This window comes from Agrilus planipennis, unplaced genomic scaffold (assembly GCF_000699045.2).
Source record: "Agrilus planipennis isolate EAB-ADULT unplaced genomic scaffold, Apla_2.0 scaffold9, whole genome shotgun sequence".
Lineage (NCBI taxonomy): Eukaryota > Metazoa > Arthropoda > Insecta > Coleoptera > Buprestidae > Agrilus > Agrilus planipennis.
This window is the reverse complement of record NW_020442467.1, coordinates 667,424-691,652: the sequence shown is the minus strand read 5'-3', so window position 1 is coordinate 691,652 and position 24,229 is coordinate 667,424. Positions and strand designations below refer to the sequence as shown.

Here is a 24,229-nt window from a genome sequence, read left to right as displayed (position 1 = left end):
GTTATGGAGACACTTTTACCTTTATAATCGATCAACAGGATCCCTCCTAAAAGACTGTCGCCATGATTTTCCTAGCCGACTGTGACACCTTAAACATCTTGGGTGGTGGTGTACCTATTTTTATGCCACTGCATAGAGTCCTGATTGGACTCAGGTTCATAATGATGAACCCAAGTGTCGTCCCCAATAACAATTCGAGTCAACATTCCATCTTTATCTTCACTACACACGAAAACAATCTACACGCTGTTGTTTTTAAGGTGGTGTTAGCATTCCTGGCACCCATCTTGCTATCTTGCCCTGACTTTAGTCTTGCCAAAATGTTCGTGAAAAATTTTAAAAATGGTTGTATTTGATACTCCAACAATTTCTGCGAGTTATTTCTTCTTAATTCGGGCATCTTCCATTATTAATTTTTCGTCTTTTTGAATGATTTCCGGAGTGGTCACCTCGATCGGCTTTCCTGTCCGTGAGTCNTGTTCTGTCGGAGCTGCCTGCGACGCGCTGATGAGATCCAAAAAGATCGAAATCGCGATCCGCGTCTGGCAGTTTCGACAGAATACAGACCACTTCGAATTATTTCATTTGATTTTCCTTGCTTGGTAAGGAACTTTATAACAGCGCGATACTCGATTTTCTCCATATTTCACAATTTGTTCCCGATTGACTTGTTTCGTCGACGATAGTTCAAAGACTATTGACGTAATTACCTACCTACCTAATAAAACTTATATATACATAGTATTTATACTAATAATAAGTACTTTAATATCTCGTGGGTCATGACGCTGGCAAAATGACGACTGTTCATTGATTTCAACTTTTCATTAAAAACAGTAGTGTCCTGGTTTTCAGCGTTTAGATTATTAGACCTTGCCGCCCCTTGTTGTAAAGCGATGCACACGGTTAACAGGAGGGTCAATATTTTTGAAGCTCAAGTCCGCTCCTCCGCTCAGAACATTTTCCAATACTTCTTCTGTAGAAAAGTGCATTTTCCATCGCTATATTCTATTCGTATAAGTTGTTAACTAATTAATAGATTCATCTGAACTGCCTTGAATACATGAATTTTCAACATTGGACTCTAGCCCATATTTTTTTGACTTTTTAGTATATTGTCTTTATCCTATTTGTATTGCACTAATTGTAACAACTTTAGAAACATAAAACTCACTCACTCCATTTTAGTAAAACTGACAGTATTTTAGCAGTCACTAATTAAATCTATTTCATTCTATTCATAACAAGGTAGTAATTAATGTGTTCAGTTTCTGGAAATTCGCACAGTTAATTGTAATATTCACAAATACTAACATGTAACGAATTAGTAATTTTAATGCGTATGAAGCAAGTTATATGTATACATAAATTAACGAAAAAGGAAATTACTATTATACATGCAAGGGGCTTTAATTAAGTGTTGCGGCACTGATTAAATAATTACCGAAATCGCTCATATTCTTAGCAGTAGCGTGAAGTTACTTAATTGTATGTTGATGAGGCAGCTGTCGATTTTCATTTGCTGTTATATTGATCGTTTCACTATCAAAGCATTCACGTCTCCGTGGATATATTTACAGGTGGGAATTAAGAGGTATAATGTCTGATCTCAACATTTATTTGTAAATATCGAGACTTAGTATCATGACAGTTTTGTACATTCTTGATTATTACAAATAAATTCCAATTTTATTGCGCTGATTTGGATAATTATTTTCTTCAAAATTCACTCTATCCTACTTATGAAGACATGGATCAATTTCTGAAAAATTCATCTAAAGGTTTTCAGTCTTTCATTTCAATTATAGTATGACGTTGAAACATTTGACAGCTACACCTCTGAAACGATACTTCGCAAGAAGATGATTCTGGACTTGTTACAATTCTAGCTATCACTAGAAAATTTTAGTGGTCACCACATCGGATCGTTGAATCCAAAATTATCTGCGATATTGTGGAATTGGGTCAGCTATAGTTCTGGACTGTCCGGAATACTTTCACAGACGGATGTCTCATCTCTGCGCGAATGTCATTAGTTGTCTGCGATAAATTTTGATGCCGATAAAGAATTCATAATTTGCAGGTAGCTTAAAGTTATTCAAAAATTGCTTTTACGTTTACGAATTAATCCAAAGATAATAATACGTTTTCGATTATATTTTCGTTGTAATATAATCAGTACGAAAGACAGAATACGTTTGTCATTGAATGATTGTCCACATCTTTTAATCATCACCATCACAAGTTCGCATTTCCATAAAAAGTTTTCACGAATCTCCAACTACCACTGCAAATGTTTTGCATTAGCGACTTCCTATTTCTGACATTTTTTATATCCAAGGTATTTTCATCCCTTTGTAGGTAATAGTAAGAATTTTATTTTACCTGCTTTAAGAACAATTGCATTTACATTACAGTTAATAAAAAATAGGCGAGATAGGTTGGTAGGACACCTTCTGAGGCATGAAGGTCTAGTCCAGTGGTTTCCAACCTTTTTGTTCCTGCGCCCCCTTTAAAAAAAAAATGTTGCGCTCCCTTAATTTTTCTCACAATTACAACATTATAAAAATTTAATGCGACGGTTGAGCTTGTTTTTCAGCCAAAATTTTCTCAAACCGTGGTACCATTGAAGAAATCGCGATTCTCAGTTCCTTTTTAATCACTAAGCGAGATCGATACTTTGTTTTTAAGGCGCTACTGTAGAAAAACCAGTTTTACATAGGTAAGATGTTACAAATAAAACTTCTAAAGCTTTGTTCAAGTAGGAAAATCGTCGTCGTCGAAAATGATATTTTGAAAACAGCTGCATGCTCCTCTTGCAACCGTCTCGCGCCCCACAGGTTGGAAACTACTGGTTTAGTCAGTGACATATTAGAGGCAGAAACGGGAGTTACCAGGGGTAGAGGTAGACCTAGATTAGATTACTGTTCGCAAATAGTTAAGGATGTGGGATGTTCTAGTTTTAGGGAAATGCTAAGATTAGCTCATAGTAGGAAGGAATGGAGGTGTGTGTCCAAGCAGTCTTTGGACTGACGACCTTACGTAGGACCTATCAAAGCGTTCTAGAGACAAAAACTGAGATAAAAAGAAACTACGTCAGTGTGTGTTGCTTATTGACACTGGGACATCCCCTGGGAATCATCCCTTTCGAACTGGTAATTTATTGTCCATCGTAACTTTAAGTTTTAACACAAATATTTATCGGATATAAGAGGATGTTCGCTATGTTCCTAGACCTTTAAAAATTTTTATTGTGGGGGTAGATAAGCAACTATAAGAGGTACATTTTAAAATTATTTTCATAATATACAGGGTGTCCAAAAAACACGAAACGTATCAAAGTGTGTTTTCTTAAATGGAACACCCTATACGTTTTTACATTTTTGAATTTTATGATTAAAATAACAGAGAGCTTCATTAAGGTTTACCTCACCTAAACATTAAGGATTTTTGAGTTTTGTGACGATGGTGGGGCCAATGCTGAAACGTATTATGGGGATATGAAGAAGAAATTGCTTCTGTAATGTGCTTTTTTGCGTTACATTTTTTGTTCATTTTTTTCTTAATTAAGAACAAAAAGTTTTGTCTAATATGGTAATCATATTTGCCGTACCTACACATGGTTCACACAAACAAAACAATTAGGGGGGAGGGTGTTTTTGAGCAGACAGATAGGCTGTCGAGATATTTGATGTATTCGTAAATGGGGCCTGAGGTTTTTACATGTATCAGTTTTGGGTTTTCGTTTTAATCTTTCAGGAAGTATCGGTTTTGAAATAGACAAATTCCTCTACACCATTTTGTGATAATGTCCGGATCAGATCATGATCATGATCATTCGGCTCTTAAAATTTTGAGCGGCAAGTCACGGACACTGCGACGAACCGTTTTTGTGTTTTCGGTTCTTCTAGAAGCAAAGGACGAAAGATTCGGACCCCTTCACCATTATTTCTTTCGGAGTTCAGTATCTTCGATATTACTGGGATTCAAGAACCGGATTATGAGATTCAAAAACCGGGTCATGGTCTGAATCTTTGACATGACGCAGATCAGTAGATCTGGTTATTCAACTGTCCAAAAAGATACTCTCATCACTGCCGACAACTGGTTAACATGAATCTATATACTCATGTCATTGGCTCATTAAATCGACGTAATGTCACATTTGAAGAAAAACTCCATCACTTTAGTTAGGGTAATATGCAAATATTAGTTTCTTTGATGAATGCGTACCACGCCGTTTATGGAAAGAATCCCTTCGGAAAAAAAATGATAGCTAGTATTGATATCCTTGGTATATCTCGAGGTACATAAGTAATAATTAGTAGGATGAAGTAATTGACTAGCTCTCATACTGTCGATACAACGGTATCACCTATGTTCCTGTTTGTGGAACCCATGTCAAGCGTAATTCATACAGCGATGATAGCCTTCGGAAAGTCTGCAACCGGCAAAGAAAGAGTTTGTCTCCTAAGAGTTTCACTATAATTTCCAGATCAAACGTAACTGCACCATAGCTAGAATAATCGTCCATTTGGGTCTTGATAGACAAAATATATCAGAAAATCATTGTCGAATGTACGAACGTGGACCAATTAAGCATGACAAAAATATAACAAACACTTCAGTCATTGTTCGTTAAGTATAATTAAGAAGCGTCAAGTATTTTTTCCTGGGGGTTTGTTTCCTAGATCCGTATTACATTTACACACGTTTTAATTAGAAACATAAAAACGATGGGTCTGACCTAGGTTTGCTGCACAAGATCGTTTATGTAGGCGCATTATTATGACCCTCGTCTAGTAACACCATTTTACAATTAAACGTTAATCAAATGTTCAAAACCTTCAATCAGGCTTTTTTGTTACAGTGAGGCCTACAAAGTTGGAATTAGGGGGAGTCAATAGCCATGTGGTTCAAGGATCAAATGTTTTACTCACTTGTGATGTGTACGGAGCAAAACCTGCAGCTGAAGTGAAATGGTACAATAATTCAGATCTGATTGTCAATCCTGACAAAGTTTTAACCATTCCAGAAATGATGGTAAGTACATATAATAATTGTTATTTCCGAATATTGAAGGTTGCATCGTTTTTAGTGAAATAATGTAGGACGAACGTAGTCATATCTAGATGTGTATTTTATAACAAGGAAGACTACAGATAGCAATGAAAGTCTTATTGGCTGTGTGCGAAGTAGGTGGTGGGAGAGATACGATTCGATCGCACCGCGCGCCGTGACCAAACAAGGAACTTTCGGCGGACCAAGTGTCAGTATTTACTAATGAAATTTACGTATCTCTGCATTATTAGGCAAAAATAAATAAATATGCGACAATAAACCTACTGGGTAGTTAAGTACAAAAATAGTAATCGCAAATTCTATAAATTTCCACAAGCAAATTGGAAACGAGAATAACGAATGAAATGGATAATTGCTATAATTTAGACATATTTAACTAAAATACATAAACAGTATGCATTGCTTACAACCCTACACTCATAAATAATTGTCTACAATATATATATAATGCGTTATTCGATTGAATTTGTTTATTTATTTATTTACTTTTCATGAAGACAGTTACAAAAAAAAACGTGTGCACTAGCTGACTGTGCCATTTTAGACGAGAAATAAAAAAGATTAACGTTATTATCGACAGTATACATTTGTATGATCGAATAGAACATGTGTAAATGACGATATTTCGTATAAATTATTTGTTTGTCTACTTATTTTTCGTCATGACAGCTAGCCATTTGACATTTTAGTCCGCCGTAACTGTAACCGCTAGGTGGCTCTTCCATCGCGCACTCAGCCAATAGAACCCCGCAATAATGCAGTGCGCGAGTCGTAAAAGCATCACCAAGTTGTGTTCGGCAGTTCGCTGCGCAGCAAGGCAGTGCGCGTCTAATTTGACGAATAGGCAACGAGGTTTTGCGTTTACAGTGGACTCCTACATTTTATATCCTTCATTAGTCATGACGCTTTCCAAATTAATTCGTTTCGGAATAAATTTTTACTCCTAATCTTTAGTCTTCTTGTGATAACATGTTACTTTTTATTTGCCTGTTGTATTTTCAATTAGTACGAAACGTAGAATAAATGCCGTATGTCTTTAAATAATTAGTAATTAATATTTCTATTGTTAAAAAAAAGGCTGCAATCTGTAATATCTCGACTCTGGCAATATTTACAAAACGTTTAAAATTAAAAACATGTAGATACATACTTAAGTATAATATACGTCACAAAATACGTACAAATTTTAATTTTGTGATTTCGAATTGTCCTTCCTTGGTCTACAAATGGTTGTTTCAATATTAAAGTGAACACAATAATTAGGTATTTTTGTAATTTTGGTTATATTTTTTGTATTAAACAAGCAAATCTTTTGCATAATTTGGGTATGTCCTTATCGTAAAAATGATTGTTTCAATTTCTAATTAAATACATTAATGTTATTGCAATTTTGATTGTATATTTTGTAGTAAACAAGCAACTTTTTTATAGATTAAATAGATTATATATGAGTAAATTATTATCTGAATTAAAGTACTTTTCCTCTACGTATGTTGTTCTACATTTTTCGCAGTAACTTAAAGAAGCTTTTATCCTTCAGAATTTTATTAAGTCGGAGAACTCGAGAGCGATCAACTTGACAAGGAAAAAGACCAAGTTTTATGAAAGTTATAATCTTGTAAATCTCTTTTCATTTTTCTACAAAGACGTTTAAAAAGGAATAAAGATCGTTACAAGCAACTACTAACGAAGTTGACATAAAGCCAATAAGACTAGTTGCAATAACAAATTATAAGCCGCATCAAAAGATCTATCTAATCTAAGCAAGGATTTAAGAAAGAGAACTTAATTAAAAATGGTGACTAATTAATCTAACTGAAATTACAACGCCGGTAACAGATTTGAAAAATCACTTTCGAAAATGAATTTCAAACAATAAATGACAGCTTTAATAAAATGGAGTTTCTCTTCAACTCAAAAAAAAAATGAAACGTTTCAGTCACTCGGCAGGTATTTAGCACAACTTTTGCACGCTGTTCATTTTGGAATCCACGTGTACTGTACACATTAAAAAATTGACAATTTCTTTAGATTTGTAACACTGTATAATCGTGCCTGACCCTAATAATGAGCACGCTTAAAGAATTTCAACCAAAAACCAATCTTTTGGTTTCTTCATCCTACAAAATTTCAGAATTTCTGGTGTCTTCCGGTATTAGACTGTTAGATCATCCGCTCTACAGTCCAGACCTAAAGCTACCCTACGATTTCGCATCAACTAAAAGAACGCAAGCTTTCATCATATGAAGAGAAGATTTTGACCACCTGTTTCACCGTGTCAAAGAAAAATATGGAACCTCTGGTTTGATAATTAATTTGAGCGTATGTACAAATGTGTTCATGTGACCTTACTAAGTGGCCTACGTATTCCTAGCACAAAATTAAAGTTGGAGTATCATAGATTTAGAGTAGGCAAACGCATTGGAAGTGCGTTTTGCATTAAAAAGAAAGAAATAAAAAATAAAGGGACTTCATCTATAGTTTTTTCATTTCATGTACATTTGAGTGTCATCTGTGCTAGCCAATCAGAAACACCGAAACAGAGAAGAAGAGAGGGTTCCACAATTTTTCATCTCACGTCTGAAAATTACTGAAAGGGTTGTACGAAACTTGCCTGCTGTATTGTATCTATGTGTGGAATATATGTTACAGTTAATTCTTAATCTATTCTGGAAGATGCAATTAACTATTGAGAAATATAAGACAGTTTTCTTGATAGAAATTCTAGGAAGAAAAGATTATCACGCTCAGATTTTCGGATGATATAGCCCACATGATAATTTGTATTGACAGTATGCCTGGCTACACCTTACTTTTCTATATGAGATGAGTTAGATATGACTCTTAGTGCCAATTAGAGACATATACCAGAAGCAGAAACGTAGATATAAATCTAGGTTGGATTACTGTTCACAAATAGTTAAGTACAGGTCGGACGAAGGAAGCTGGCGAGCGGTCGCGCAGGTACTTGCCCATTTATGACTTATTTGGGTAAGTCACTTGGAACCGATACACAAATAAGCTTTCAGTAGGCGTAAATTATAGTATTAATATAGATAGGATAGTAGCGTACTAAAAAATAATGTAGAATTTACCAAAAAGAAAAAATATATTGCTTTGGTTTTATAGTTAGTTTTCACATTCACTGTCATCATGGGAATCTCTATCACTGTCACCAACATCAACAATTAGTTCTTCTGTTTGTCTGTCTATTACTTGCTCACTGATCCCTATTTTTAAATATTTAATCTACGCCCCTGATACGAATATTGAAGAAAGAGGCCTGCAATCGTTATACCTAAAACTGTCTACTTTTGCCACCGCGCATCCACGCCATTTTAAAATTTCCGCCAGCTTCCAGCGTCAGGCCTGTACGTGGGATGTTCTAGTGAAATGCGAACATTTTCTCAGAATAACAGTTGAGGTGCGTGCCCAACGAGTCTTTGGGCTGACGACCCTATGATGATGATGATGATGACTCCTTATGCTCAACTGGAGTGGTTCTTTTAGTTGATCAACGTATTTTAATTCACAACCCTGACAATTAATTTCATCAACTCACGACGTACCTATTCTGTCTTCAGTGTTTCCTGAGTAGATTTTGAGGCTATTTTATTGGTTTTAAATACAATTGTAAAACCGAATTTTTTAAATATGTTGCCAATTCCTGGTAAAATATAATGGAAAGGTATACCCATCCTATCTAATTTAAAATGTTCTTATTTATGACTTGATTGATTAAATAGCGCAGAGAAATTTTTGAAGTTCACCTTAAGTTGTCTTTTACATAGCAGATTATCAACAATTTCAGAAGGGAAATCATTGAAGTGAGCTTTCGTTTTATAGTTGTATTGTTACTTCACTCTTCGTAGACAAGGAGAATCGATCAGCTAAAAGAACATTCTAGTACTTATATTTTCTATCGTTCTCCAGCACGGATTATAAAAAAAAGTGCTCGAAATCTAACGCTTGACCCAGAATACTCTGCTACGTGACGACCGTATCTTCTTCTCAGCTACCTTTTTTGCTTGCGTTGTTCTTTCACGGCAAGGAAAACGAACTTATTAAACATGCATTCGCATTTCAGGGAAAAGACGTGATGTTTAACGGACTGTGGAGCATACACAAGTTTAAAGGGAATTTTTACAGTAAAAGAGATTGTTCCAGTTTTTCAAACTGCATAGACTCACTTCCTCAGTAAATCTTACCCACTTAAATTCAAAACATACAGCATGATTTAGATGATATATTAAAGCCTCATTTTTTAATCTGAATATAAAGCTACTGATAAATTTTCAACTATTTTGCTTGATGTTACGGAAGATTGTTCTGAATAGCGAAGTAGGTGTGTTACAGTGAACGAATGCCGAAAGTGACGATCGATTTGGCGGTGTCTTTGATAATACTGCCGGCATCTGAGAGCTATGGTGGTTGATGACAGTCAAACAGGAAATAGGATGCACGACAAAAGGAGAAGTTTCCGCAATTATTCAAGAACATTCCATGACAATATTATAAATGAGTAATCAATATTTAAAGAAGTTTGTTAATTAATACCATAGTCAACATTAACAACAAAAAACAACTATATTGCATGCCATTCAAACCGGATGCTGCTGATGACGGGCTGACCCACCGACCTACATTGTAGTGTGAAGTGGTAGGTAGAAAAAAAGGCCCTCTTCAGCAACTATTAGAAATAGCGTGAATGGGTGGGTTAGGATTAGGGTTGCCACCTTTTCAGGCTTTACATAAAGTATTTCTCGACTAAAAGGTTCGAAAGAGAATAAGTACTCAGCATAAAAATAAAGTATTTTATTTTTTGTTTTTAAACATATTTTTTGTTACACCTAGCAGCCAGTAACAAATTGCTGTCGCTCTTACAATACATTAATAGCATCTAAACAAGGCAAACAAAGATTTAAGTAAAGTAAAAGTTCATTTTTAATTAGTTTCAATGAAGCTTTATTTCTGTCGTCCCCGCCACTTTGCGTTCATAACAGAGAATACTCTTTCTGTAAATGCTGAAGTGGCCGGAACGGACAGCAAAAGTGACACTACTTTGAACAGATTTGGGAAATCAGGTTGTTCCGTAAATAGGGCTTGGTATTTTTTCTGTGCAATATTATTGATGTAAAAATACTCTGAATTTCGAATAATCGCTTACAAAATTACGATGTCTACTTAAGGCCTTAAATAAAGTATTTTTGCGTACTTTATGTGTCTTGTAAAGTATAACGTACGCACGGTCAAAATAGAGTACAATACTTTATAATAAAGTACGGGTGGCAACCCTAGTTAGGATAGGTTAGGTGAAGTTAAGTTAGGTTAGACGAAAAATGGGACAAAGCGTGAATGACTACTTGTGTGATATTACTGTTTTAGCATTTGTCTAGATGACTTTGGCAAGCGACAGAAATACATTGCTGAAGATAGGCAAACTGAAAATTCAACTAATACCCTTTGTATTGCTCCAAGAATTAAGCTATCCCGCTCAAAATCAGAAAAAGATACGGTGACTCAGGAACTGCCATTTGTCAGAAGCATTTTATAATTGAGGAAATCAGTGTTTTCTAGTTAACTCTTTTCTTGGGTTTTACAACCGATGGCAAACTTCGGAACTTTCAAAATTCGGTAATTTCTACCTCTTTTTTTGTCTATATCGTGCATTATAGGCCGTCGTGTTTTCTAAGGTTTTAAATTTAATTTCATCTATTCTTTTGGAGATAAGTAGGTAACTTAGACACGAATCTTATTTTAAACACCTACAGTAAATGGTATTTACCTCTCTTTATGGTGAAGTGACGATAATGAGTTCATTTCATGCACCCAGCGTGAGTTTCCGTTAGAAAGATCTTCAAAAATTAATTAAACCCTAATTTGCCACTTTTCATTTCAAAACCTCGTAATTAAAATGTTATTGAATTTTAACGACGTTTGTACTGTGCCCTCAGTTGCCTCACTTTCTTTAAAAAAAAGGAAAGAAAAATTAATTATTAGTATTTGGTAAACGATTTTATTCAAATTTAGTTTAATCTACCTTGATAAATTAATGTGATCTCTGTACCACCAACGAACTCTAACAATGATTGTGTAGCGCGCTGTAGTTATTTTCGTACACATTATCATAAAAAAATCCATTTCTCTTTCATTTATTTCAACGCTTTATTTAATACAGTAAAGATTGTTCGATTGGAATCAACTACCTACTCTGTGTTATAGAATTTTGTCACCATTTTGAAGGTAGTTTCATGAAACCCCATTCAAAGAAACACTAATCCTTACTGGAATAAGCCTATTAAGTAAGTAATTTTGACAATTTCCTATTGAGAGTAACTTGCCATCAACAAAGGTGGCAAAGGCAAAAATATTTTAATCACTTACTGTCAGGTTCGGACTATAAAGTGGATGCATCAATACTTCCGAATCAAGCTGACGGAGTTTCTGGTTAGTCACTATTGATTAATGCAACCTAACGTTGTTCTTATGGTATATAAATTCTTCCCAGTTGACCAATTTTGACCAATTCTAGTCGATAATTACCTTAAAACGATCATTCTTGGCAGCAAGTTCGAAATTACTATTTGGTCATATGGAAAATTCCCTTCCACCAAACTGTTAATCGTGGTTTAGTTTAGCTGCGCCTTGATGGCTCTGACAAAAAAATGAGGTTCATTGTGTTTTTTATTGGTTGATTGGTAAAGACTTGCTCGCTGCCCCTTGGTGAACTAGTATTATCCTGATTCGGATTTAAAGGCCGTCCTCTATTGGAATTACTTCATTGGCTTGCAAGAGTCACCAGCTTCTTCCATCTCTGATGCTGGATGGAGCTTGTTCCGCTTCAGTCAACAATAGTATGCCAGTCGATACCGTTCGGGAGTTCCTGGGGATCGAATTATAAATCTGATTAAGTCTGAGAGTTTCCTCATTCTTGTTGAAATTCTTGAATGTTTTTGAATCTCCATGGCCTCTCTGATCATCCTACTGTGATAGTTAACCGATGTTATCAACTCGCAGTTTTTAAAGAGTGTTTTGTCTCGCCATTGCTCGTGTTCGACCACCGCAGACTTTTCAATGTTCGAACCGGCAGCTTGCTTTGTGTTCCTTGAGTTTGGTTCCCATCGATCACTTAGTGGTTTTTATGTAGACCTTTTCGTAGAAACAGGGTATGCAGTAGACCCCTGAGGCAGAAAAAGAGTCCTTTTGTCCTTAGCTGATCTGATGGTTTGCTGGATCTTCTTCGTAGGTTTGAAGATGATTCTGATGTCATGTCTCTTTAGGATTCTCCGTCTGACACTGCCAATTTCGTTCTTGACTTTAAAAAATATTTAATATATATGCTGGAGAGGTAGTGCGCTGGTGGCTTTAGTCCATTGATCTCTCGATCTCCCTTTTTGTGGTCATACGTCTCGAAGGTGGTCTTTAAACGTTGGAGTTCCGCCTAGAGATTTTATGGTTCGCAGATCCATCCAGCTCGTTCAGAGTCAGGGTCCTGATGATGCCATACAGTTAACTCGGGTGGTGGTTGAATAAAGCGTGCAGACCTGTCGTGTGTGTTGAGTTCCTCTGTACCATGTGGTCAAACTTGTTACCTCGTTTCCTCACTAGAACGCCTATGAACTTACTCAGGAGAAGCAATCAGTCTACATCCAGCATAAGAAATTGAAGAACCTCTAAGGAAGCTCATCACAACCGACGACAGCCTTTAGACCAGAATCAGGACAGCAATAGTTTATACAAATGGTTTAAAAGTATTTTGTGGTCGATCTTCAGATCCTAAGGGACACTGTAACTGTTCCTATGCTGCTTTATATCGATCATTAATTACCAGAACGAAATCGAAGAAACCAAAGTTACAACGTGTCTGTGACAGTACTGGAATCCAACACTATGCACAGCTTCAGCTGCGTGGCATATGGGTTTTTATTTATCGAAGCAAAATTGTAAAATATGCAAAATTTTCTCTTTATTAACGTCCATCTTTTACGCAATAAATCTCGCAAATGAATTGATAAATCAAGAACTGTTCACGAAGTTCCTTTAGTATATGGAATGACACATTTACCATTAGTACCTATGGCACTAACCGAACAATGCATCATAAAATAAATATGAATAGAATCATCTACCGAAAAGTACCTTTTTCCACATACTGTTATGAGTGGTACAGTATATTTTTTCGCAGTAGTTATATTAATTTACTTTTTTATGAAAGGGACCAATTTTCCTTTTATGGTGAATACGTATTCTGAAAATGTCGGCTGGAAAGTAGCTGCTGGAAAACACATTCATTTGTACATGTTTGGTCACTCTGACGTGCGCATAAATTAGAAAATTGTTTCGCTATATTTAAGAGAATGTGGGTTTATGTTGCCTCGGGAAATGTTGCAACCTGTGACGGCACATTAAATTAGCGTTTCTTTATAACTTCAGTGAGACCCAAGTTTTGTGCGGGTCACGTCAATTAATCGTACAAATTGCATTATTGATATATTATTAGATATATACACGTAACTGGACAAAACTGCAAAAGCTTGTATATTCTGCATTAATTTAAACAACCAATAAATGAATCGAACTGGAAAATGTTTATGCAGTCAACATCATATTGCTATGCAGGTATTTATATTGCGAATAAAAGTCCAAATAACAAATAACAGCATATAAATACCATCAGTTACATTTTCTAGAGTTTAGAAACCTCATGGATGAAAAAACGAATTTTCGACTATTCCAATATCTTGCACCCGTCTAGCTTTAGTTGAATGAGCGAATAAACACATATGAGGTCTGTTTAAAAAGTATCGCGAATATTGAATTTTTTTGTGGCGATATGTTGGTAATCATGTCTCTTACAAGTTCGGCCTTGTTGAATGTTCAGTTAATTTTTGACAGCTGCTTTACTTGCACCTATATTGAGTCGTCTTCGATTTCCTATTCCAAAAAATGGATCAAAAGATTTGTATCAAATTTTGTGTGAAAAACAAAGTTAAGTGCGCGGACGCATTCTGAATGTTGACTGTGGCATATGGTGAAGCTACCCCGGACCGGAGCAACGTTTATTGGTGGTACAAAATGTTCTCAAAGGGCCGAGATGTGAACGACGAAGAGCGTGTAGACGCCTGAGCACGTCAACAATAGACCAAAGCATTGATGAAGTGAAGAAAATAGTATTCTCCAATCATCGAACCGCCGTAAGAGAAGGACCTAAACGTATCGATCGGTTCCTGCCATTCGATTTTTATCAATGATTTGGGCATGAGATGGGTCGCCGCGAAATTCGTATAAAAATTTCGACAAAAAAAATCCTTTAATACAGTAACTGGGAGCAATAATACGCTAAACAAATATAAACAAAACGGGGATATGTGGTTAATCACCGAAACCCCACGCACTTTGCGCTGTCGACTTACCACCAAATGTGGCTACCCCGGTCTGCTGAACGAGACATCACGTATATTAGTAGTTACCCTTTACTGCACTTCCGGTAAACCTCTTTGTCGATTTCGAAATCACACGTGCACATCAAACTAAGTAAAGTATGAAAGTCACGCTCATACGAGGGTGGATTGATAAGTTTCCGGCCTAACCAAGAGATGACGCCACTAGGCCTACCTTGAGGTGACATTCTATAGTACCATCCTTGGATAGCTTGTAGCTATAGTTTCAGCCCGATCTCCTTGCTAGTGTAGGTTTGACAGCACGCTGAACAAGACGCCTCTGTGGTTTTCGTAAAAATGGAAAAGCAGGAAAATCGTNATCAACTCGCAGTTTTTAAAGAGTGTTTTGTCTCGCCATTGCTCAGTGTGTGTTCGACCACCGCAGACTTTTCAATGTTCGAACCGGCAGCTTGCTTTGTGTTCCTTGAGTTTGGTTCCCATCGATCACTTAGTGGTTTTTATGTAGACCTTTTCGTAGAAACAGGGTATGCAGTAGACCCCTGAGGCAGAAAAAGAGTCCTTTTGTCCTTAGCTGATCTGATGGTTTGCTGGATCTTCTTCGTAGGTTTGAAGATGATTCTGATGTCATGTCTCTTTAGGATTCTCCGTCTGACACTGCCAATTTCGTTCTTGACTTTAAAAAATATTTAATATATATGCTGGAGAGGTAGTGCGCTGGTGGCTTTAGTCCATTGATCTCTCGATCTCCCTTTTTGTGGTCATACGTCTCGAAGGTGGTCTTTAAACGTTGGAGTTCCGCCTAGAGATTTTATGGTTCGCAGATCCATCCAGCTCGTTCAGAGTCAGGGTCCTGATGATGCCATACAGTTAACTCGGGTGGTGGTTGAATAAAGCGTGCAGACCTGTCGTGTGTGTTGAGTTCCTCTGTACCATGTGGTCAAACTTGTTACCTCGTTTCCTCACTAGAACGCCTATGAACTTACTCAGGAGAAGCAATCAGTCTACATCCAGCATAAGAAATTGAAGAACCTCTAAGGAAGCTCATCACAACCGACGACAGCCTTTAGACCAGAATCAGGACAGCAATAGTTTATACAAATGGTTTAAAAGTATTTTGTGGTCGATCTTCAGATCCTAAGGGACACTGTAACTGTTCCTATGCTGCTTTATATCGATCATTAATTACCAGAACGAAATCGAAGAAACCAAAGTTACAACGTGTCTGTGACAGTACTGGAATCCAACACTATGCACAGCTTCAGCTGCGTGGCATATGGGTTTTTATTTATCGAAGCAAAATTGTAAAATATGCAAAATTTTCTCTTTATTAACGTCCATCTTTTACGCAATAAATCTCGCAAATGAATTGATAAATCAAGAACTGTTCACGAAGTTCCTTTAGTATATGGAATGACACATTTACCATTAGTACCTATGGCACTAACCGAACAATGCATCATAAAATAAATATGAATAGAATCATCTACCGAAAAGTACCTTTTTCCACATACTGTTATGAGTGGTACAGTATATTTTTTCGCAGTAGTTATATTAATTTACTTTTTTATGAAAGGGACCAATTTTCCTTTTATGGTGAATACGTATTCTGAAAATGTCGGCTGGAAAGTAGCTGCTGGAAAACACATTCATTTGTACATGTTTGGTCACTCTGACGTGCGCATAAATTAGAAAATTGTTTCGCTATATTTAAGAGAATGTGGGTTTATGTTGCCTCGGGAAATGTTGCAACCTGTGACGGCACATTAAATTAGCGTTTCATTATAACTTCAGTGAGACCCAAGTTTTGTGCGGGTCACGTCAATTAATCGTACAAATTGCATTATTGATATATTATTAGATATATACACGTAACTGGATAAAACTGGAAAAGCTTGTATATTCTGCATTAATTTAAACAACCAATAAATGAATCGAACTGGAAAATGTTTATGCAGTCAACATCATATTGCTATGCAGGTATTTATATTGCGAATAAAAGTCCAAATAACAAATAACAGCATATAAATACCATCAGTTACATTTTCTAGAGTTTAGAAATCTCATGGATGAAAAAACGAATTTTCGACTATTTCAATATCTTGCACCCGTCTAGCTTTAGTTAATACACACATACGAGGTCTGTTCAAAAAGTATCGCGAATATTGAATTTTTTTGTAGCGATATGTTGGTAATCATGTCTCTCACTTATACCGACAAGTTCATCGGCCATGTTGAATGTTCAGTTAATTTTTGACAGCTGCTTTGGTTGCACATATAGTGAGTCGTCTTCGATTTTTACCTATTCCAAAAAATGGATCAAAGGATCTGTATCAAAATTTTGTGTGACAAACAAAATTAAATGCGCGGACGCATTCCGAATGTTGACTGTGGCATATGGTGAAGCTACCTTGGGCCGAAGCAACGTTTATCGGTGGTACAAAATGTTCTCAAAGGGCAGAAATCGAACCACCGAAGAGAAGAAGGACCTAAACGTATCGATCGGCTCCCGCCATTCGATTTTTATCAATGATTTGGGCATGAGTCGGGTCGCCGCGAAATTCGTTCAATTTCGACAAAAAACCGTATTGCATTAACTCTCAGTTCTTGAACAAGAAAGCAACTCATACCGTCGTGGTTCCAATGGATTGTCATATCCTTTTAATACAGTAATTAGGAGCAATAATACTATATGTTGTTAATCACCAAAACTCCACGCACTTTGCACTGTCGACTTACCATCAAATGTGGCCACCTCGGTCTGCTGAGCAAGACATCACGTATATTAGTAGCTACCTTTTACTGCACTTCCGGTAAACCTCTTTGTCGACTTCGAAATCACACGTACACCGTCAAACTAGAGCAAAGTATGAAAATTCTATATAGTAGGTTCACTTCCAGTCACGCTCATATATCCTTCTCCCAGGGACGTTTTACCACTTCATCTACGAATTCACCAGTAAGCAGGTGCTGGTTTGTACTGCCATCATGAAGTCACAGCGCAAGTACATTTGATAACTAAACACTTCGGTAAAGCTATTAAAAACTTAAAAAACATTTGGATGTTTCATTTCCACCAGTCACTAATGCTGATTGGCGAACAGTCCCTTTGGACTACGTCGGAAGGTCGGACGGAAGACCATCTTCAGCCTCCTTTCAGGAATCGTGGGAATGGGTGGGTGGTGGTTCAGGTGAGAAAGATGAGACGGACGAAATGAAGACAGAAGAGAATAAAAGATTATCTGTGGAATATTACTGCCCCAACATTTACCCAAGTGATCTAGGGAAACTACAGAAAAATTTGGACCAAGGCAGACGGGCTCGGAATCGAAACGGCCTATTTCCAATTTTTCAATTTTGAACTCTTATTTTACAATTTTTGTTAACGGATTGATGGATGTAAAAGAAGAATACAAAATCGAAAAATGGGAATCAAAATGATTATTTCACGTAATAAAAGTCTGAATAAGAAATTCAAAGCGTTTGTATTTTCTTGAACTGTCGCAGAAGAAGTTTATATGACGTCATACGTAACAATGCTGTTCAGTATCGATGTTTGTATGTTCATCTCCCAGTTATCACTATATGATTAAAAATTGTGCAAAAGAATAGTAAAGGAAATCGAATTAACTCTTTAAAAACCACGATACAGTAAAAATTCATCTCTTTATTAAGTAGTTTAANGTAATCGAAGCTGTAAATGGTTATTTTGAGGAGCTTGACGAATCAGTCTATAGAGATGGCATTAATAGACTGGAACACCGCTATGAGAAATGTATCAGCCTTGGAGGAGATTATGTTGAGAAATAAAAAAAAAATTTTTAAAAACCTTGTTTTTCTTGGTCAGGCCGGAAACTTATCAATCCACCCTCGTATATCCTTCTCCTAGCGACGCTTTACCACTTCATCTACGAGTTCCCCAGTAAGCAGGTGCTGGTTTGTACTGTCATCGTGAAGTCACAGTGCAAGTAAATTTGATTACTAAACACTTCGGTTAAGCTATTAAAAACTTAAAAAACATTTGGATGTTTCATTTCCACCAGTCACTAATGCCGTTGGGCGAACAGTCCCTCTGGACTACGTCGGAAGGTCGAAATCGTGGGATTGGGTGGGTGGTGGTTCAGGTGAAAAAGATGAGACGGGCGAAATAAAAGATTATCTGTGGAATATTACTGACCCAGCATTTGCCCACGTGATCCAGGGAAACTACAGAAAAATTTGTACCAAGGCAGACGGATCCGGAATCGAACTTGGACTCTTCTTTTACAATTTTTGTTAACGGATTGATGGATGTAAAAGAAGAATACAAAATCGAAAAATGGGAATCAAAATGATTATTTCACGTAATAAAAGTCTGAATAAGAAATTCAAAGCGTTTGTATTTTCTTGAACTGTCGCAGAAGAAGTTTACATGGCGTCATACGTAACAATGTTCATCTCCCAGTTAGCCGTAGACAAAACGGCCCGAAAATTCACTATATGATTAAAAATTGTACAAAATCAACAAAAGAATAGTAAAGGAAATCGAATTAACTCTTTAAAAACCACGATACAGTAAAAATTCATCTCTTTATTAAGTAGTTTAAAAGACTTAAAACGCTAAAAGAAAATACTTTTGCTTTGCAATTAGAACCTATACAAACATTAAAGTCAATAGTACACGAAGGGTTATTTAGGGTTATTTGTGGAAGGAAACAATTGGAAAAAAGTTAGTGAGTTCAGTTCCGTAATTTTTTCATTGAAATAAACATCTACTCTAAAGGAACTTTCAAAAGAGAAAAGTTTTAACTCAATTACACGTCTAAAGAGCACGATTGCCATTATTTCTTTTGAGAGTAACTTTTTGCAGCTTTTAATAGACGACTATTTACACCTACACTAGTAGATCCTGAACTAAGCAAGTTCATCTACTAACTAATGAATAATGTAGAAAGTAAAAGAGAAATGGAGATAGTAGTTAAGATGGAATTGTTTCGCGGAAGGTCCTTTCACAAATGAGAAACACGGTTCAAGATAAAGTATCTTGAACGTTCTTTGATCCTATTCTTTTTGTTTTGGTTACAAATGAGCTGATTCTTTCTTGAGTTGCCAGTCTCCCATTTTCAGAACAACGAAACTAAACGAGGAAACTGAATATTTATGGAATAATTTATTATTAAATTGGGTAGGTAACAACCATAGTGACTCTATCAAGAAAAGAATTACTTGACCCATCATATATACCTATGGAAAATCGACTTTTGGGTTCTAAACTATTGTGACACATACTGCATAAGATCGCAGATAGAATTAAAGGGCGATTTCAAAAGAAATAACTCGGTTAGTTTTTAACCATACCTATAATACCAAAATGACCGAAAAAAAAATATTATCTTTGATGTACATGATGATAGTTAATTGAATGTGCACAATCGGACGCCAACGTTTAAAATTTGTTATAACTTCCCTATCCTCGTCTTCTACATGGGGATGTCAATTGGCAGGGGTTTTGTTAAGTGCTTTGTTGATATGATGGCTTCCAGTTGGCTGACTTACTTTTGTGCTTTTTTAGTCATAAACCGGTATATCGGTAAATTAGTGATGATTTAGAAGTAGGTTTGGATCATTTCCATTACCACGTTTTCTTTAACAATACTGCAAGGGAGTCCAAAACCACATCGTTATGATTATTATCTCTCTGCATTTTTGAGAACCTAAGCCTTCGTTATTTAGAGAAATACTTTACCCTTTGGCTTTTTTATTGATCGAGACAGAGGTAATGAATATCATAAACTATGACGATGGAGTAGATTATTTCAACAATTCCTTTTATCAAAGTGCTTCATAAGATTCGGTGAATTGGATCAGCGGCGTGTTGATCGCATTTTCTCAAGGATTATGTAAATGATGTAATAATAATCCAAAACTGATGTTACGAGCACTTCCACGTGCACTAATTAAGTGAACTGTTTACAGTGTTATGTGTCACTAATTTATTAAGATGCGGCTCATACACACTGTATTAGTAACTAAATGTTCACTATCCGGCTCGAAGGACCAAAAACTGTTCCATACGATTCGGTGAACTGAAATGGTAGCAATCCTAATTAAAGGGTTGTAGGTCTTTGTTGTTGATTGAAATAATACTGTAGTGTTTACTGAGCTATATACAATATATACAATGCGTTCAATCGGCGTACAATAGGTGGAACTAAACGGTGAATAGAACATAGAACGATGAATGAAACGGTGAATAACGGTAACTTTCGTACTCTCGTCTTTGGTGCTAATGGAACGCTTCTTAAGAGTGAAAAGGTGGTGACATATAGTAAGAGCACAGAAGCATTAGTAACAGGCAAAAAAAGGAAAGGCGAGTTGTGATCGAAAATACAGAAACTATAGTTTGTCAGAAATAAAAGAAAGAAAAAGGACAGATAGCTAAGATGTAGAGAGAGGTGATGAAATGGAAAGTAAGGTATTACATGAAAATTTACGACAGTAAGAAAGTTCTAGGTCTAGGCATAATAGATACGAATTAGTGGTTGAGATAGCTAGAAATAAAAGAGTGGAGGCAGAAAGTGCAGAGACACTTAAGAAAAGTATAAGCCCGGCAGTGCTTAACTTCTTATATTTATATGTCCAACTTTTTCAAGTAATTGGAGAAGAGCCTGCGTAAGTGACTACGACCTCGTTCTTTGGCGCCCCAGTGTATATCTTGAAGTAATTAATAAATCCACTGTACTTTGGGAAACATATATTCTCCAGAAATTCTACATTGTTACAACGGTAGCTTCTTGAGTTCGTTATTAACCAAGAGTAGAACCAGTTCTAGTGAGAGAATCGAAGAAAATTTAATGAATTTACATATTTTTAACGTTTTCCTTTACGTTAAAAGGTCATTGCGGATAATCTCATTGTGCTTTATTTTTAGATTTATAGGATTTGTTTTCTTTTACGAAATTATGAAAAGTGAAGCAGAGAGTATTAATTATTGTTTGGAAGGATGCCCAAATCAAAATCCCTTGTGAGAGCACTTTGGAGTTCATAATTATTCTGGGGATGAAAGCTACTCCTTTGTTAGAGGCTCAGTTGGAATTAATTGAAGGGACTTAATATCTTACTGAAACTAAATTTATTTATATGATGATATAGCCAAAAACTGATGAAGCCAATCAATTTGCGTTACTAGCAGCGTACAACTTTATTAGTTTACCGCATGCTAACGTTAAGTTTTTAGTAAATGAAAATGTACAAATTATAAGTAAAATATATCTGAACAACTCTGAAAGTTTGACGAATTGACCCAGATATTAATTTAGGTAAATTCAGAACTACTACAGCTATTTGAGTGAAACAAAAAGGATGTCTTCGTATTAGGCTATATTGTGCCAAAATTTCAACTAATTATACATACCCGGTGATATTCTCTATTACCATACTAAAAAATTTTATTGCTCAAATGTTACTTCGCGTTTCTTCCAAACAAAACAGCATCTAAGAATAATAGCATAGTTGTGTGCATTTTTCAGTTACGTTTTACTGACAATGAGTTTTAATTTAATGCTTCTATTGTATTACTCGTGGAAGGAGCTCGAACCGAGAATAAAAACAATCACACAAAAGCTTTAAACAAAGGTATATAATGCGGCAGCGATTGTTTACATATTAAAACCTAAATTTAAACGCAAATTCGGTTAATTGGTTTTCATCGGATCTAGCAATTACGTGGGTCAGGGCGAAATTTACTGTTCATTAAAGTTTACCAGCGGACTCAGCTCGAAAATACAGTATTAATCAGAATCAGGAATAGTACATACTCTCTATGCTATGTATAAAAGTTAGATACCTGAGCAAGGTCGGGTCAGAGAGGCAAATGTTCATATTTGTACCAATGACCGCTCGTGAAATTAAAGGCCTGGAGGTAACTTCAAATTTAATTTTTTTATGAAAATGTGTTTCGTTAATTTCACAATATCTCCAACAAAGTTAAATACTGTGATGATTTAGAAGGTTTTACTTGACGAAAAGCAGCATCATCATCGTAGAATACTCACTCTGAAGATTACGTTTCTACTATGTTTTCCAGCACACATTTCGTTTTCACAGGTTTACTGCAAATTATGATTTGGCTTTTACACAGACCGCAAATAGAGGCAATGATGCCCAGCCACGTGGAGAGCAGAGGTAAGAAAACAACAGCTGAGCACAGCACACACCGGCGGGAATCTAGCGGACTCCCCGCTCTTCGCGCGGCTGCGTATTATATCCTTACCCTCTCTCCGCAGCTACCAGCCTTTCTCTCCCTCTACCGCTGCCGCTTCTTATCACGCGATAGGTATATTTATTTAACAAGCACAGCAGTGTCGCCAACAATCGTGCGAAAAATTTTCCTAAAACCCCAGGACATACATACATACATTTGCTTTACGGAAAGCAAGTATTTCTTTCATCATCATCATCATCGTAGGATACTCACTCTGAAGACGAATTGGACAGGCACCTCCTATTTTTCCTTTCCTGAGCCAAACTTCACGCATCCCGAAAACTAGAACATCCCATAGTAGAGTAATTATGGGTCAAATCTCTCATCTCCCTCACTATTTTCTATTGAACAGTAATGTAATGCGGGTCTTCTTTTCCCTCTATTAACTCCTGCACCTATTTATAGTATGTCTGTAAGTAATCCTTCACGTCTCAGAAGGTGTTCTTTTGTCCTATTTCTGTTTTTCATTATTGATATTCATAGCGCCTTTTGTTCCTCTAATCTTTACAATGATTTCCCATTTTTAACTTTTGCTACCAACGATATTTTCATTATACTCCTATAACATCACACGCCAAAGGTTTCTAACTTCTTCTATTACATTGAAACGAGCGTCCACGTTTCGCACTGGTACAAACATGCACTTTAAACTTTTCAAATAGATTAGCCGTGCGAGAACACAGAAATTGTTTCTTATTGTTGAAAATGACTGCGTTATCTTTACTTTATGTGGAAACTGGCAACTTCTAGGTTTGGGTCTCCAGATCTTATAATATCATTCAGCCAACTGCTAATAAGCGTGGCGAGCAAAGGACACGGCAACACAACCCAAAAACAAATGCATCATGAACCTAATACCTATTTCGATACACCAGACGTCGTCCTCTAACTCCAATTGGGGATGTCACCTTGTGTGATATAATAAGCCGATCCACTTACTTAAAAAAAATCGAAATACCAGACAAAATGTTAACTTGAAGTTTGATGGGTAGGTTTTCAAAATGGACAAGTAGATTAACAATCTGCCTGTAGAACTTGAAGTAAAAAAGTTTTTGCGATTCGTTTCTCCACTTGTCCGTTGTCATTCGTTTTTTCACTTCTCCGTTGCTGTTTCACTTCTACAATGTGTCCTAGCACACATTTCGTTTTCACACAGCCACGTGGAGAGCAGAGGTATGAAAAGAACAACTGAGCACAGCACAAGCTGCCGGGACTCTAGCGGACTCTCAACTCTCCGCGCGGCTGCTCTTATCAGCACACCGTAGACAGTTTCGAAAATGTTGGTATAATTGTTTCTTTAATTATTACAAAAAGAAAATGTACATTGGTTGGAACTTTAGACCCATTTAACGAACAAGAAATTAAGGGCAATACACTGCCATCTATTGATATTTAGTGCTTGATATACTAAGTAGTAAACATCAGTAGCTTTATTAGTGTAATATTTTTTTGCAAAAAGGCCTATTTTGGTAGTGTCCCGCGACACACACATTTTCTATATATATAT

General features: G+C 36.3%; 1 protein-coding gene across 8 annotated transcripts in view; it reads left to right on the top strand.

The window, feature by feature from the left end:
* The window catches only part of LOC108736912 (hemicentin-2), a 465,590-nt gene that overhangs the window by 305,520 nt on the left and 135,841 nt on the right, over positions 1 to 24,229 (top strand). For all 8 annotated transcript variants that reach the window (XM_025981202.1, XM_025981203.1, XM_025981199.1 and 5 more), the window contains one exon: positions 4,871 to 5,043. In XM_025981202.1, the coding sequence (XP_025836987.1) occupies positions 4,871 to 5,043 (173 nt within the window). The remainder of the gene's footprint in view (positions 1 to 4,870; positions 5,044 to 24,229) is intronic.